Below are 16,370 nucleotides of genomic sequence, written 5' to 3' on the forward strand. Positions count from 1 at the left end.
AGGCTTGTTAGGAGGACCTGAGGTACCAAGCTTGCAATAGAGGTTGGGGGTGGGAATGGAGCAGCAAGCTGATAACAGAGGGTGGGCGGGAGGGACTTGGGCAACAAGCTGACAACAAACGATAGGTGGTAGAGGATGGTGAAGCACACGGACAAGGATGGGTGGGCGGAAAGGCCTGAGGAAGTCAATTGAGAATGGATGGTAGACGGGAAGGGATGAGGAAGCAAGCAAACAGAGGGTGGGTGAAAGGAGCTAAGTCAGTAGATGGTCAACGGAGGGCTGTTTGGGCAGTGAACAAAGAACAGGAGATGGTGGGCTGGAAAGGTTTGAGGATTTATACTTACATTTTTATTATTGCTTGACTTACACAGAAGTGTCCTGAATTCTTGTCCTGAATTTTGACCCTTTGTCTTGAATTTTTACAGTCCTTACCCAGAATCTGCCTCTATGGTAGGTGGTCACTCTACATATAACTAGTGCCTTTGTCTTCTTCCTCTTGAATTTTTTCTCTCTGTCCTTGCTGACTTCCTTCTCCTATCAGCTCCTCTCTATATGTCTCATTTTCTCTCTTGCTTCGCATTACCAAGTTGCTTCCAGCCTGTATCTCAATGTCACTTCTCATACTAACTCACCATCTTCCACAGTCAGTCAGCTGTCCAGCTTGCACTGTTTAAAGGGCTTATCACCTACATATACATCAGACAGATCATGTTCCTGAAATAGCCTTTGCCTCTCTGGGTGATGAGAATAGGTGTGCTAAACAACATTCGTATAACTTAGGCTGTTATAAACTTGTGACTTTAAACCTAAGAAACATGGATACTATTGCTTGTGTTTACTCACAGGCATACCCTTTTTCTTACCTGATTTTCCAGTGCTGGTTAGATCATTCTGTTGGTTATTTTTCACCTTTTGGATTTTGACATCTGGCCCAAAACACAAAACAAATTTTACTAGTTCATTAATTTTGAAAAAGTTAACTGATTTTCTTTCCTTTCCAAACACTGACACAGACCAGCTCTAAAAGAGAACTTTGTTTTTGGTTTAAAGAGTGTGTTTCATAAAACATAAAGAGTAAAACCCTGACAAAAGCCTCAACACTGAAAATGTATCCTTCCCTACATTGGATAATCTTGTTAACACGGAGAGATCTGAGAATCTGGTAGATATCCAACCAATGGAGAAACCAAAAAATGGATATGAATGCCTAGTTGGCCCCTGCTTAAGTCCCTACCCAGTTTAATCTCGACTGGTAGAGAAAGTCTTCAGCTTGTGAGCCTCGTCAATGCCAGGAGCCACTAGACCCGTGCTCCAGAAATCCAAGATAAAGAGAACTACAAGCTATTCTTGGTTTTCACCCCAGACCATGAAACGTTGCCCCTCGTAATCAGACAGACTCCAGACCTCCTGCTAATCAGAAGGGAGCTTAAACCTGACCTCTTTAAGAAGAACATCTACCAAACCTTATAAAACTGTATTCAGCAACCAAACTAAATGCCTGCTTACAAAGGTCCCTGCCCTGATAGCTTCTCCTCCATTGGCCACCATGTAACTCTAGCCTAGGTCTGTACCTTCTGTACATTCTTTTTCTCCCATCTTTGCACACTCCTACAGCACTTCATTAACTACCTGCAGCTAGGTTTGCAGTCAATAAATATCCATAATAAAATCAGTAGGTAAAAATGAGTAAATATGGCAGATAAAATCTATGCCATATACTGGACCTCAATCAAAAAGACATTTTGCAGCCCTGAGACAAGACACGGAAGGGGCACCTCTCTGGTCACTCATGCATGACACCAAAGCACTTCCCACATAGGAACATAACAAGTACAAAGTGCTGCACGTCAAAAAACTGTACTTTGATCAATCATATCAGGATATAAAACGCTATATAAATGTTGTACTACTAATCTACAATTATATTATTAGCAATAAGGTTGCTGCAGGACAAAGCATTACACACCTCCTTCACCAGAAGCTTCTAATCTTCTGAGATGACATATGCTGGAAAGTAGCATGACACTTAGTAACCATGAACGGTTAACATTATTGCCAGAATTTTAACAAATTAATCTGGGGTTCTACCTGATTTCCTCTGGCTTCCTAGATCTTGATGCTGTTCATTTTTCCGCTTCGGGGTTTTGCTGTCTGTTCCTAAACAAAAATTAAGCTGGTTGTTACTACAAACTATCCCAGATATGTTATCACGGATATAAATTATATATTTATTGTCATTTACTAATGGCTGTGAATGACCACCTTCAAAGAATTTAGCAAGTTCCCGGTTTTAAAGCAGAATTTGATAAGTCAGTTTCTGTCAGCAAGACCATGGTGTAAAATGGCTGCACTCTGTTTCACTGTCAACATTAAGATCTTATGTGGTAATGTTTGGATCTAGTGATGGTCAAAGTCTTGGGAATCAGCCTCTAATTATGTTTGGCTGGACTGCAGTTGGTGGCCTTGTTTGGTTTCACTTATAGAGTGCCTAGTTAATAACTACCCCCTACCAAGCTGTGCCAGATTCACATAAATAAACACGACCATGTTTTGTCCAACTGGTGAACTGGTGGCATTGTTCCTTCTTAGAAACCCCCACTGGTGTACTCAGCTCTCGCAGAATGTTTATCTTATGCTCCAGAAGTAACAGTTCTGGACCCTTTCTTCGCAGATGTTGTGTCATAAGGACTCAAGGGAAGATTTAACATTGAAAACAATGAGCCATACACGGAGCTTCAAATCCAGGGTCCTGAGGAAGCAGAAGGATTGCATCTAACCACAGTTTCTAAAAACTGTGGAAATGAAAGATAAAGACAAAAACAAATAGTTAAAACTGAACAAGGAAAAAAACAAAAAAGAGAACAGGATCATTTATTCTACTAACTCTGCCACAAGTGAACTCAGAGTTGCACTGCATGGGGGAGGCGGTGTGGGGGGGGGGGCAAGTAGTGGGAAAAGCAACTCAACCGACCATCCTTCTTGGGAATCAGGAAGTACCTTGAGTAACAACCTTGACCCTTTTCCTGCTCTGGACCCAACTCCACCGCACCCTTTGAAAGAAGGACTTGAACCTCCTGTTCTAACAACAGGAGGTGTTCTTCTGAACAATAAGATGGGCAGGGCGGGATGTGGGGCAGAAACTCCCGAAAGGGAAGGGTGTAGCCTTTTCCCACAATGCTGGTAACCCAGGTGTCTGATGTGATGACCTCCCACTTGTGAAGAAAATGCAGTAACCTTCCCCCTACAGGAGAGGAGTGAGTGGGAATTGGTGGAAGCCTAAGGCTGCTTCCCCTGCTGCACCCCTCCAGAGGACGAGGAAGAGGCAGAGTGCTGCTGAGAGGCTCCTCTGGTACGGCCTACCCCTCCCTCTAAATGATCTAAAGGTGAGAGAGGGGGTAGGTTGTTGGAATTTTCCCCGAAAGGAAGAGGAGGATGAGCCACGATCAAATCCTCGAAACCTCCTAAAAATCTGGAGGAGGCAGAAGAAGCGGTTTGCAGTCCTAACGACTTGGCCGTGGCCCTGCTTTCCTTAAACCTCTCCAAGGTGCCTTGGCACCAAAAAGTTTGTCCCCATCAAACGGGAGGTCCAACAGGGTCGACTGCACATCCGAAGAGAACCCTGAGTTGCGAAGCCAGGCCTGTCTTCTCGCAACCACCGTCGTGCCCATCGCTCTAGCCACCGAGTCAGTTGTATCCAACCAAGATTGGATAACCTGGGTTGCAGCAGCCTGAGCATCCAACACGAGATTCAAGAGTCCTTGAGGAAGCTCTGTATGCGAAGATGTTATCTCGTCCATCAGAGCATAGATGTACCTCCCCAAGATACACGTAGCTTTGGTGGACTTTAACGCCATGCTACAAAACGAAAACACTTTCTTTGACTGTGAGTCCATCTTTTTGGAGTCTCTGTCCGCCGGCACTGTTGGAAAAGATCCAGGCGCAGATCTTGCAGAACAGGAAGCCTGGACCACCAAGCTTTCCGGCGTAGGGTGTCTGGAAAGAAAGCCAGGGTCAGATGGTGCAGCCCGATACCTCGTGGCCACAGACCTATTGACAGCCGAGGAAGATACCGGCTTCTTCCAGACCTCCAATACCGGTTCAAGCAGCGCCTTGTTAAATGGCAAAAGAGGCTCTGCCGATGTAGAGGCCGGATGTAAGACCTCAGTCAGTAAATTTTGTTTCGCCTCAGCCACCGGCAAAGGCAGTTCGAGGAAGTTAGCCGCCTTCCTTATCACAGCATGAAAAGTGCCTGCCTCTTCAGTATACTCCCCTGGAGATGACAAGTCCCACTCAGGGGAAGTATCAAGGCCACTAGCTGTATCCAGTCCATGAAGACCCTCGCCAGAATCCTCAATTTCTCCTTCCTCCAGGACCCGTTGATATTCTTGTTCCTCCAAGAGATGGAGAGCACGTCTCCTCGAATGAAACCTCTCCTCAATTCTCGGCGTCGACATGGCGTCTGCAGAAGTCGAGGAACGACGCCGATCACCGGATCCGTCCGACGCCGGGTCAGGCGCCACAGGAAGCTTCGACGCCAAGACAGGAGTCGGATGAAGAGAAGTGTGTCTCGGAGTCTCAGAAGGCCCTGCCGGGGTCACTGGCCGAAACCCCGAAGCCGATGGAGCCGAAGCCTCCGGGGCCGAAACCTGTGGAGCCACCGGAGCCGACACCGGAGCCGACACCGGCGCCGAGCCCACATTCCCCAGGGGGAGAAAGGGCTTGAAGGGTGCTGGCCGTAGCGGCGCTGGAGCACCCAAGCTGAAAGCCAACGGACCCGAAGGACCAGTCGGAGCACCGCCTGGAGCCATCTGCTGGAAGATGGTAAACATCGCATTTAAAAATGCGGTATTATCGGCTCCAGGGGCTGGGAAAGCCGGATACTGGGGTGCCTGGATCGAAGGCGACCCCGACACCGTCCGCGACGTCGGTGAGAACACCTGAGGCTGTGGCACCTCAAACACTGAAGACGTCTGCCCCGGCGAAGTCGGTGAAGCTCCCAAGTCTTCCGACGCCGAGCCGATGGCGACCTCGATCGAGACCTCTCCTTGCTCGAATGGCGCCGTGAGTCCCGACGGCACCGGGAGTCTCGATGACGTCGATGAGACTTCAGCGAGGAGGATTTTCTATGGTGTCTCTTCTCCTTTCTCTTCGACTTCGCCATAAAGAGTTTGGCCTCTCGCTCCTTCAGGGCTTTCGGATTCATGTGTTGACATGAATCACACGTGGCCACATCGTGGTCGTAACTCAAACACCACAAGCAGTCCGAATGTGGGTCAGTAACCAACATTTTGCCCCCACACTCTCGACAGGGCTTGAAACCAGACTTCCTCTGAGACATAGTAACCTCAGAGAAAAAACACGCAGCAGAAAAACACACTGTAACTCGAAAAGCAACAGTAGCTCCCTCGAAGATAACCGCTTCGAATGGCACGGAAAAAAGGGAACTGACGTCGGCACGTCGGCGAGGACTTCTTATTGCCTGTATGACGTCAGACAGCGTTGCGTGGGCAAATGTGACGTCCTCGTCGACGTGCAGAAGCTAGGAAGAAGATTTCCGTCGAATGCTGGCGCCATGGGAGTATTCATTAGGTGAGGAATCCACAGTTAGTTGTATCCATCAGAACTTGGGGTTTGAACGTGTTCCCGTTTTAATAAAGTTATATGGCCATTCTTAGTTTGAATTCACATAAATCTATTCTTGAGAAATATTCTATTATAGTTTTTCAGGAAGCTTGGATGTGGGAGAGCCATTCGTTCGACGATTATGCCATCTGTGGAAAAAAGTGTGAAACCATCTATTGATGAAAATCTCATTTTGTGGTCAGCTCATTTTGATTTCTGTTCTTTGTGAGAAGAGGCTTTCAATGTTAGAGATATCATGTAATTAGTTGCTTGCATCTAGTTCTTATGCTACACCTCAGTAGGTTTACAACGTAAACTTTAAGCTCTAGGGTGAATACTGCAATTCTAATAGATAGTCACTGTAGAGAATGCCAAAACTCTAATCTTTTTAAGGCAGGTATAAGAGTTTGTTTGGTTTTCTTAAGATTCCACTCTGACAGGTCAGAGTATAAAAGTATTGGGTGTTCATTTTTCAGACAATTTGAAACTGGACAAACATCTGACAATCTTTAAAAACAGCTTTATTTTTTACAATAAAATACCCTTACATGGTTTGACACTCACTTTAGTGCTACTCCATGGAACAATTAAAAAGTCTTTAAATGGCAAATGAATACCACAAGGCCTTTATAGAGCTAAATTACAGTCTTTGGAGGAAAGAGCGACCTGTATCTCGAATGTGAGTGGCTGAAAAGGTTGCTGTCTATTCCGGCAAATTCCATGATCCATGCCCTAAGAATGGAGCTAGGATTATATTAATCGATTTGCTGGCTCAGTCTTGTGCTTTAAGGGTTTAATACTTGCTAAAAAGAAAGTGAGTCTAATGATAAACATTCTGTAATTGTGCTGATGGACATATTGAACTTGCCAGCTAAACATTTTTGTAACATCCTACCCCTTACTGAAAAGTCTGAATTAAGGGTAGATATATTTGAACTAGAAAGTTGTCAGTCTTTGACTAAAACAAAAAGACAACTCAGGAAAAGGGTTGCTGAAGTTAGTCAAATCAATGATACAAATGTTTGCCTAAGAAGTCTATGATGCACTCTTTGTAGACTCAAGGCGATCAGGGGATCTTTCTTCAACTGTCCTTAACTCCTGACAAACGTGCTTGGATTTAAATTTGCAAATTCATATTGAAATTGATCCAGATTGGGGAATTCCAGGTCTCAGAAGTTGAATAGGTGCAAATAAGGGTGCTTTATATGTGGCCAGAAAATCAAATGCAGCGTAATTCATCTTCTTTCAGTTTGTTTGTTATTTTTAGATCAGAAGAAAACAATTATAAGATCATTTTTTTAGGAAATATCAAGCTTTGACTTGAAGCAATGCACTAGACAGTTGTGTAGAATTACATGTGTGGAAAGAGTAATGGCAACTGCAAAATATATTCAGTTAATTCAGAAAAGCCTTAGCCTAGCACTAGGATAAATAAAACAGCCCTTTCTGTATATTTGAGTTTAAGGGCATGTTTGATATAATCACTGCTCTACAAAATATGATACATATGGTATTTGTGTAAATCGTTTGTAAATAAAATATATGTATATTGTATTAGAGTGTTAACCTTTTATTTTTCTATAAGGATTTTTTTTAATTAATATTTTATGACTCTTACTGTGTACCTGTCGTTGGTACACGTTGTGCAGCCCTGAGACAAGATAAGAGCACCTTTCTGGTTACTCATACATCATACTAAAAACATATAACAGTGCCTGCTACCTATCGCTTTTGTAGATAATATAGGTCAGGCATATATCGAGTCATTTTCAGAAGTACTGTATGTAGAAAGTGTATGTGCCGTACTCCCTTTCAGGTCCTGTAACTGTGACAGGCAAGTGTACAGCACATTCCCAACTTTCTCGCTGTTGAATGTAAAGGATCCGGGCATCCTGAGAGAAAAGGTAGTAGGGCCTCCAGGTGCCTTCAGGCCACTGTCTTTATGTCATAAATCCAAAATCCTAGGACTGGCCATAATGGCCATCCTCAAAATTCCTTGCACGACCCTTCCCGAATTTTGGGGCCAAATGTATCAAAGGTTTTTACCCATTCTGTGTCTATGGGAAAAAGTGTTCTTACATATGGCCCTTAGTCCATTGCCCAAGGGTATGGCATGGGGGACATGTGTTAGAAGTGACCCCTGTGTGATGTGGGCTTCGAGTTCAGTGCACAAGTCCTTTATCTGACAAATTTAAAGATAAAGTAGCTTGCTACGAATTCTAATAGTGCATGTGAAGATACTGACTCCAAAAACAATTCCTATGGAACTAGTCCACCCTCAAAACATAGATTACCAACATCTCAACTCCACATTGATATTCACTATGGAAATTTCAACATGAAACTAATCGCACTATTGAACACCTTCCCTAACCACGCTAAGACTGGAATTAGAACAGTAGCCAGTCCTGAAATCTGTGGATAGTAAGTTTAGAATTAAACGCAGGACAAATATATATTTGAATTGTAGAAATTTCACACACTCAACTCTAGTACATACCGGATTCTATCCTGTTTCCCTGATGCTCCTGCTGTTGATTTTTGCGTTTTTGGATTTTCCCATCTGCTCATATAAAGATTGATCATCTTACTTATATACACATTGTTAGTACATTTTTTACCATGCTACAAAATGCAAGCAATCCATAAAAACATAAATCCCATTTTACAATGTATCACAAAACAAAAAGAAATGAAGGAGCACATATGCGGAAGAGGAACACACTTCACTTCATGTGGGGCGAGGGCTCATATCAAAATGGTGGAAATTGACCTTTACCTTCCTGCCCCAAAAAATGCAAAATTATGCAACATGGTTTGCAAAACTGCAAATACACAACCACAAAACATCCAACATGCCCACTAGCTCAAGAGATCATAACAAGCTTGCAAACTTCTTTGTCAATTTCACATATGTTATAAAAGGACATTGAGAGCAGACAGACTGGGCAAGGCTACATACTAAGCTGTAGGAGAAGTGGGACTGGCACAGGGTGTAGCTAAAGACCATGCCCAGTTCCAGGAGCCGATTACGCACAAGTGAGGGGATGCGTCGAGGACACTGGATACATGGGATCTAAATGTAGGGCATGGGCAAAGGCTATGTGCTTTGTCTAGTGATAAATGTGCATGGCAGACGTGGTGCCCTGTGTGATCTTTGAGTGTAAGGACTAGGTGCAGGTCATGCATATCATAAATTTAATTATCAATATCTTTACTGGTGACATAACATTTCACAATAGCGTTGAAATCATCAGTGACATAATTGAAGCTATAAATGACTGCTCTTTTACACGTCTCGTGATTGACAATAAAGCCTTAGTTTTATTTGCATACTTTGATATGTAGAATTTAAAAGGTCATAGCAAAAGGCTGTACCCAGAAGGCTATGAGGTGTCGGCACAAACTGAAAGGTCCGGTCACTATGATATTTTATGTCTTCACTATTCCAACATGCAGTCTTAACAAGGCATACAATCCGATTTGCACAGTGAAATTTATCATATTAAGCATAACGAGATGAATAACTTGCCTTTTCATTTTGAAAGTGCACATGTAGGATGGAGACACACAATCATCTAACTATACCAGACACGGAGTGGAATTCTTTTTCATTACTGTTTATTACAACTGCTACCTTTCTGAAGTACAACACATGTTAAACATTCTTAAATGCATCCAGCTAACTTTAGAGCTTTGTCTGTGCAGAAGGTGTATACACCCTGAATGTGAAAAGCGCATCTACTCTACAGCCACCAACCTGTATTTTATTCCTTTGCCCATAGAAATTGCATGTGTCACAGGTTCCAGAATTGACCAACGTGAGACTTGCACTTCATATGTAACCAATGAATCACAGGTCTCCTGGAGATAAAGGTGGTCATTACGACCCTGGCGGTCTGAGACCGCCAGGGTTAATGTGGCGTCCGTACTGCCAACAGGCTGGCGGTACGGAGACCCGTATTTCGACTTCAGCGGTAGCGCCGCGGTCGCACCGCCGGGGCCGGCGATTTCCCACCGTTTTAGCCCTGGTGGTGATAATCCACCAGGGCAGCGCTGCCCTGGGGATTATGACCCCCCTACCGCCAGCCTGTTTCTGGCGGTTTGCACCGGCAGGAAGAGGCTGGCGGTAAGGGGAGTCCAGGGGCCCCCTAACAGAGCCCCGTGCAGCTTTTCACAGTCTGCATAGTAGACAGTGAAAAGCGCGACGGGTGCAACTGCACCCGTCGCACGGCCGCAACACCGCCGGCTCCATTTGGAGCCGGCTCCTATGTTGCGGCCGCATCCCCGCTGGGCCGGCGGGCGTAAACTAGGTTTGCGCCCGCCGGCCCAGCTGGGATGTTTTAATGGGCACCGCGGGAATGCGGCCGCATGGCGGTTACAGCATTGTTGTAATGACCCCCAAAGTTTCTTACCTGCTCCAATAGACAGAACGATAAAAGAACTTCTTAAGGTCTTCCGACATTAGGTTTGCTAGTATTTCAAACACTCATAAATGGTCCTCTCGGACTTGCCACATATTCCTGTTGTTGATTTTTGCACTTTTGGGTTTTCCATCTACCCATACAAAAATGTGACTTTTCACTAAACGTGTAAATAGTTGATGGTGTCATTTGTGATGAGAAAATCATATTCATCAATGAGGACACAGGTAATGACGAGGTAATTGAATTTTCCTTGGTGGCATATGCAATGTCAACAACAAGTGCTCATTCAAGTGCTGAGAACAGGTGACTCCTTAGGAGGCAGGTAGTAGCTTTGCAACACTTTTGTCCTTTAGGTCACCACACACTCCAGTAGGAAACAAATCCCCAGAAGGGCTTTTGGGTATGTTTCCAGGTATAAAACTTGGGAGGTACCACCTTAAAGCAGTGTAATGAGGGGGCACCTTGACTTTTACCACAGAAATATGAAAATGAGAAGCAAACAATATAATTTTCTACAATGATGAAGGACACCTGTAACAAGTAAATCACATGTCTCTTTCAGCTGAGGCGCCAAATCTCCTGGGACTATATACAGGATTAACATTTTATTTTAAGCTCTTCTGGAAAGTTTCATCACCCATAATAACTAATGGCAGCTCACAATGTTAATGGTATTTTTGCGATGCCACATTGGGGTTCGCACCTGATATCCTTGGACTTCCTGCTCCGTCATCTTGCGGGTTTTTCTGCTTCGGGGTTTTGCCATCTGCTGAGAAATAGAATTTAGAGTTATGGTTTGATTGTTGCATCCAATATTGCAAAGAGTGCTTACTTTGTAGAATAGCTGCAGTTGGTGGGCACACGGACTTATTTTGGGGGACCTGGGTTTATTGTTCATTTTATTAAAAGAGCAAGAGAGAGAAAGACAGAAAAGAGAGAAAGACTGAGGAAAAGAAATATAGGAAAACAGTGGCGAAGGAGGAGAGCAGAGATGAAAATGGGCCTGCAAGACTGAAACAAGGAGACATAGACATAGTGGGTGGAAGTACGAGGCAAGAGGTAAAAACAAAACTAGGAAGCTTTGGGATTTGGCAACTGCCGTATTCCAGGGCTTTACTTTAGACTCCTGCACTTACGTTTTTTTACAGATTAGGAACTGTTTACAGAACGTTTAGCCGTGCTACAGATTGAACTGCCTTGCAGTTTAGATCTTTGGGATAAGGGCCCCTGTAGGGAGCAGCCTCTTGATTTTAGGTACTAAATCATTTATTAGACCTGCAAGACCCAACATAATGGAACACTGGAAGCACTTTTTGTTACTGTGGATATTACCAGCTTCAGGCACTGTGACTCGACTCCTAGACACAGAAATAACAGGAGTATGTCAAGCTCCGCTGCTTTTAGAACACACCCAATTAACACAATCTCAATACATGGTCTTGCCAACTCACAACACACAGGCCTTAAATACAACCTCACTGGCTGGCAACTTGAAGAGATTTCAATCTACAGCAATATGGAAATCATAGCAATACGAAAAACATTGTGCTTTTGAAACATGGCAAATGTCTTCCTCGGGTTCTACATCTCATTCGATATAGAATGAATGAAAAATGCCTTATCTTGAATCTGTCCAAGATGGAGATTCTGCTGTTTCATAAAAAGGCCAACACCGTGGACAGTAGTTTGTGGCCCAATGTCAAAGGCAACTGTTCGCATTGATTCACATTTGCGCTTGACTAATCAAGTGTCTACAGTAAAAAATATATATATATATTTGAAAGCCCTTTTAAAATGTATTCCCTTTTCAGATTTTACACAGAAGATCCTGTTAGCAAAAGTATTCATTCAGGCCCGATTGGATTTTTTTAATCATTTTTAGGATTGCCCTGCAAATCTTCGAGCAGCTGGATTCCTTTTTGGCTCAAGAAGAGTAGTCTCAGCTTAGACTCGTAAATACTTTACAATTTTCCTTACACAAAGCATATATTTGTAAATCTATTTGTGTGATCCACAGACTCTTCTGTACCACACAACTTTTCTTTTTTAACCAATGGCATAGTGTCATCCTAAAATACCATGTGCTTAGCATCTCGTCATCTATTTGTTGCCCCAGAATCCAGTTGTGGAAAATGGGGCGGAGAGTATTTTAAATAACAAGGTATTAGACTCTGAAACTCAATGCCCATTCAAATTAAGTTGATAGCAAACCACCTGCCCTTTACAATAAAAAAGAAAACATGGCTGTCTGACAAACCAATCTAGTCCAGTACATCTCTACGAAATCTCCTAGGCAGTTTCTATTTGCAACAGTACCAAGAGAAATGAATCAGACAATAAATATATTTACATATGATAGATAGATAGATAGATAGATAGATAGATAGATAGATAGATAGATTCACGAGTTGATCAAAGCTATTAATTATGGAGGCGACCCTGGCATATTTCTAAATGATAAGCTTGCAACCAGCTTACTATGGTCCATAAATGCATGTTTACTTCTGTAACATTGTATTATGTTTACTTTTGAAGTACAATTACCTTGGCTATTAAATGTAGTTTGACCCAGAACTTAATTTGGGACGGACATTGCGCCAACAAGCTTCAGGGAAGCCACGCTTTACTGCTCCCAGACTGCCATTGCCTTAATGCACCCGGAGGCACCAGCTGAAAGCACGAATGGCACTCCTGCAGCCCAGGACACACCCACGCACCTTGCCCGGGTGAAGACCAGGCCAAGAGTCTGCACCCATCATCACCCAGAGGAGACTGGGCCATCCCACCCCTTTTTCATTTTGGATAAGGTAGGGCTGGTCATTTATTATCCAATTATTCACCCTGTGATTCTTTTGCATCTCCGTTATGGCCCCTCATCATGGGTAAGCGTAAAGTGGTTGAGGTCCTTGTTAAGCCTTTTACGCCCGTACCCAGAACACCTCAGAACAAAGCTGGAAGGCTTTTTTCAGAGAGTGGTTGGGGTCATTGATAGGGAGATTGTACTGGCTGAATGCCTGTCGCTCTTGTAATCACCCTCTACTTTGTCCAGAGAGCAAGGGGCTACAAAGGATGTCCCCATTATGGCTGAGAGACCCGAGGCGGCCTTACAATCTGGGGTGGCTAAATTCTTGGTATGTTCGTTTAGGGCCCTGACAGAAGCCCTGGAACAACTTCTGACTGAGCCACTACAGGAGGGGTCTTCACAAAACCATTGGCGGGGAATTAAAACCAGAAGCATCACTGCCAAAATAAACTGAACTGAAGGTGGGGTAAATCCAAAAAGGCCGTGTCTAGCTACATCCTCCGTTATACTGAACGCTGGGACTGGTGTAACGAGTAACCCCCATAGACTCTTGTGATATAAGTGACATAACTGATGCTATTTGCAATAAAGTTGTGGAGCTTCTGACTAATGAGCTTGACCCCATTTTGGCTTGTCTGGGGGTAACTGAGCAAGACATCTCTAAACTGAGTTCATCCTTGTCAGCTCAGCTGATGGCGACCAAACCGTTGGTGGCTCGTCACTGGGGTGGTGTTGGCTTCTTCTTTGGCCCGCGATATCTGAGCCCCTTGCCCACCCTGGCTTGGCAGTCTTAACCCCAGAGAGGGTAGTAGGGTCCAAGGGGGAAATATATTAGGCAAACAGGGAAATCATGATAAGATTACTGTTAAAGGGGGCAATGTAGTGAGACCTCAAGGAAATCTAAAAGGTAGTTCTGAACCCTGCAGTTAATGGCCAGTTGGAGCCTTATAATGTACCCCTGTCTAATAATACTCATTTTGGTCTCCCACCTGACTGCACTCCATATGTTGTCGTCTGTGCCCCTGCTGAAGAGCCCTAGTAATGAAAATGTTCATCAGGTGAGAAACAAAGTGTCCCATTGGTTGAGATTTAAAGGTGGGTTTGCACCAAACATCTTTGTGGAAATCATTATGGCTTGGAGATTTGGGTGGGTGAGATGAGGTCCAAAAACATTTCATGGTGATTGTATCATGGTCAATTTTGGGAGTGGTCAGGTTACAGGTAGAATTCTTGATTCTTGTCAAAGCAAGGTTACCCCAAATGAGTGCATTGGGATCCGACCACTTGGGTTTTTACCAACCAGGTTGTTTAAAACCTACTCAACCATGGAAGGAGCAGGGTCAGCAGGAGGTTCCTCGAGGGCTTGTTTACAACTCAGCCATGTCCCTGCCCTTATCGAATAGATTCAACCCCTCTGTTTCAGTGGAAGAAATAGATTGATTGCCCCCAACTGGATGTCTCGGAAACTCTGACCTAAGGTTGTTTAAGGGGGAGTCTTCCATTCATGAAGGGAGAGGCACCAAAGAGGAGCTCAGTGTTTTGTCTTGGAATATAGTGGCACTGGAAGAGAAAATAAGGGATCCAAATTGGCTCACTTTCATTAAAAAATTTGGTATTTTGTTCCTTCAAGAAACTTGGTCAAGTAGGACCACTTCTATCTTAGATGGATTTGCTCACTTTTTTTTGCCCTGCCACTCCATCACCCACGGGGTGAGCAAAGGCAGGGTTATGTTCCTTGATATCACTCAACTGCTCTATGGTCGCACTTACCACTAACTCTCCTAACATGGGTGCAGTTTTGCTTACTTTTCCCAATAGTTCGAACCTCTTGGTTTTTATTATTTATAACTCTAATGCCCTTTCACCCAGTTCTGATTCTATCACCTCTATGGGCATGATCTTATACACCTGGAATTCTAAATCTGATGATCTGCCCCAAGCCCCATTAGGTCACCTCACTAGTTATTATGGGTGATTTTAATTTTCACCCTTGTAAACAGGCCTGCTCGTTTTCATCAGACGTCACTATGGGAGAGCACATTTCTAATACTTATTTTTAACTCTTGCCTAAAGGCGAACAGGCTAATTTGTTAGTACAGTCATTGAATTTGCTTGTAACTGGGATGTTGGAGGCTCTTACTTATGTGGGCAGGGGTCACAAGACAATAGTGGATTACATTCTAATTTCTTCTTTTTTAAATTCTGTAAATTAGTCCAGGGTATTGGAGTCTGGTTGGAGTGACCATAATCCTTTAGTTCTGTCCTTCTGATGGCCACTTCCAAAAGTCATTATTAGCTCCTCCTTCCTCTCATATGGTTTAAAGGGCTCAAGGTAGGAGGTTAAAATGGTCTAAAATGCTTCTGGATGATTTTCTTAGAAATCTGTGCTGTCAGAGTAGACAGGTGCTGGAATGTTGTTTGAGCCCGGATACTGAACCCCAAGAAAGTTTTTAGTGTGTGTTCTGCTCTTTGTACAGAGGTTAGGGCTGCCCTTACTGTCCCAAGTAGAGCACACACTGATGATAGGGACGATTGGTGGGTCGATGGGGCGTGTTCCAAAGCTTACCGAGAAGGAACTCAGTTGTATCCCAAGGGATGAGGCAGAGGTAAGGTCATGTCATACACAGATGGTAACTAAGAACAGGAAAGCCTGGGACAACTTAGGGGGTCATTCTGACCCTGGCGGTCATCGACCGCCAGGGCCAACGACCGCGGAAGCACCGCCAACAAGCTGGCGGTGCTTCCTGGGCCATTCTGCTTGCAGCGCCGCCATGGGGATTCCGACCCCCTTCCCGCCACCCTGTTCCTGGCGGTTTTTACCGCCAGGAACAGGATTGCGGGAACGGGTGTCGTGGGGCCCCTGGGGGCCACATACAGATTTTCAGTGTCTGCAAAGCAGACACTGAAAATCGCGATGGGTGCCACTGCACCCGTCGCACCCCTCCAACTCCGCCGGCTCCATTCGGAGCCGGCTTCATTGTTGAAGGGGGTTTCCCGCTGGGCCGGCGGGTGGCCTTCTGGCGGTCGCCCGCCGGCCCAGCGGGAAAGCCAGAATGGCCGCCGCGGTCTTTTGACCGCGGTGCGGTCATTCGGCGGTTCCCTCCAGGCGGGCGGCTCCTGCCGCCCGCCGGGGTCAAAATGACCCCCTTATGAGTGTCTGTGATTCTCAGGATAGTGCTACCTTCTGGCAGGTTGTTAACTGTCCCTTCTTAAGGGCTGAGGGCAGTCCTTCTATGATCTCCATAATTGGTGAAGATAAATGGTTTGACCATTTTACTCAGATTTACTCTTCAGAGCCTGGATTGGCAACCATGCTTTCGCCCTCAGTAACTCTGTTAAATCTTTCGACTGGCTATTCACAATTCCCCAGTCTACAGCGGTGTTCCTGAAGACCTCTTTAGGACTGACCCCCTTATTTGAGCTCCTTTGTTAACAAAGGTTCTAAATGCTGCTGTAGCACATGGCCTACCCAGCTCATGGACACAATCTGTTATTGTCCCTGTGTTCAAAAAAGGTGA

General features: G+C 44.5%; 1 protein-coding gene across 4 annotated transcripts in view; it reads right to left on the reverse strand.

The window, feature by feature from the left end:
- The window catches only part of LOC138295404 (uncharacterized), a 229,700-nt gene that overhangs the window by 21,998 nt on the left and 191,332 nt on the right, over positions 1-16,370 (reverse strand). The window contains exons 4-7 of one of the 4 annotated variants that reach the window (XM_069233682.1): positions 10,753-10,815; positions 8,123-8,185; positions 2,089-2,157; positions 864-926 (exon numbers count right to left, since the gene is read on the reverse strand). In XM_069233682.1, the coding sequence (XP_069089783.1) occupies positions 864-926; positions 2,089-2,157; positions 8,123-8,185; positions 10,753-10,815 (258 nt within the window). Of the gene's footprint in view, positions 1-863; positions 927-2,088; positions 2,158-8,122; positions 8,186-10,752; positions 10,819-16,370 lie in introns of all 4 variants that reach the window. The other 3 variants (XM_069233675.1, XM_069233701.1, XM_069233693.1) reach the window with 3 other exon arrangements.

Source organism: Pleurodeles waltl, chromosome 1_2 (assembly GCF_031143425.1).
Source record: "Pleurodeles waltl isolate 20211129_DDA chromosome 1_2, aPleWal1.hap1.20221129, whole genome shotgun sequence".
In the NCBI taxonomy this organism is placed as follows: Eukaryota; Metazoa; Chordata; class Amphibia; order Caudata; family Salamandridae; genus Pleurodeles; species Pleurodeles waltl.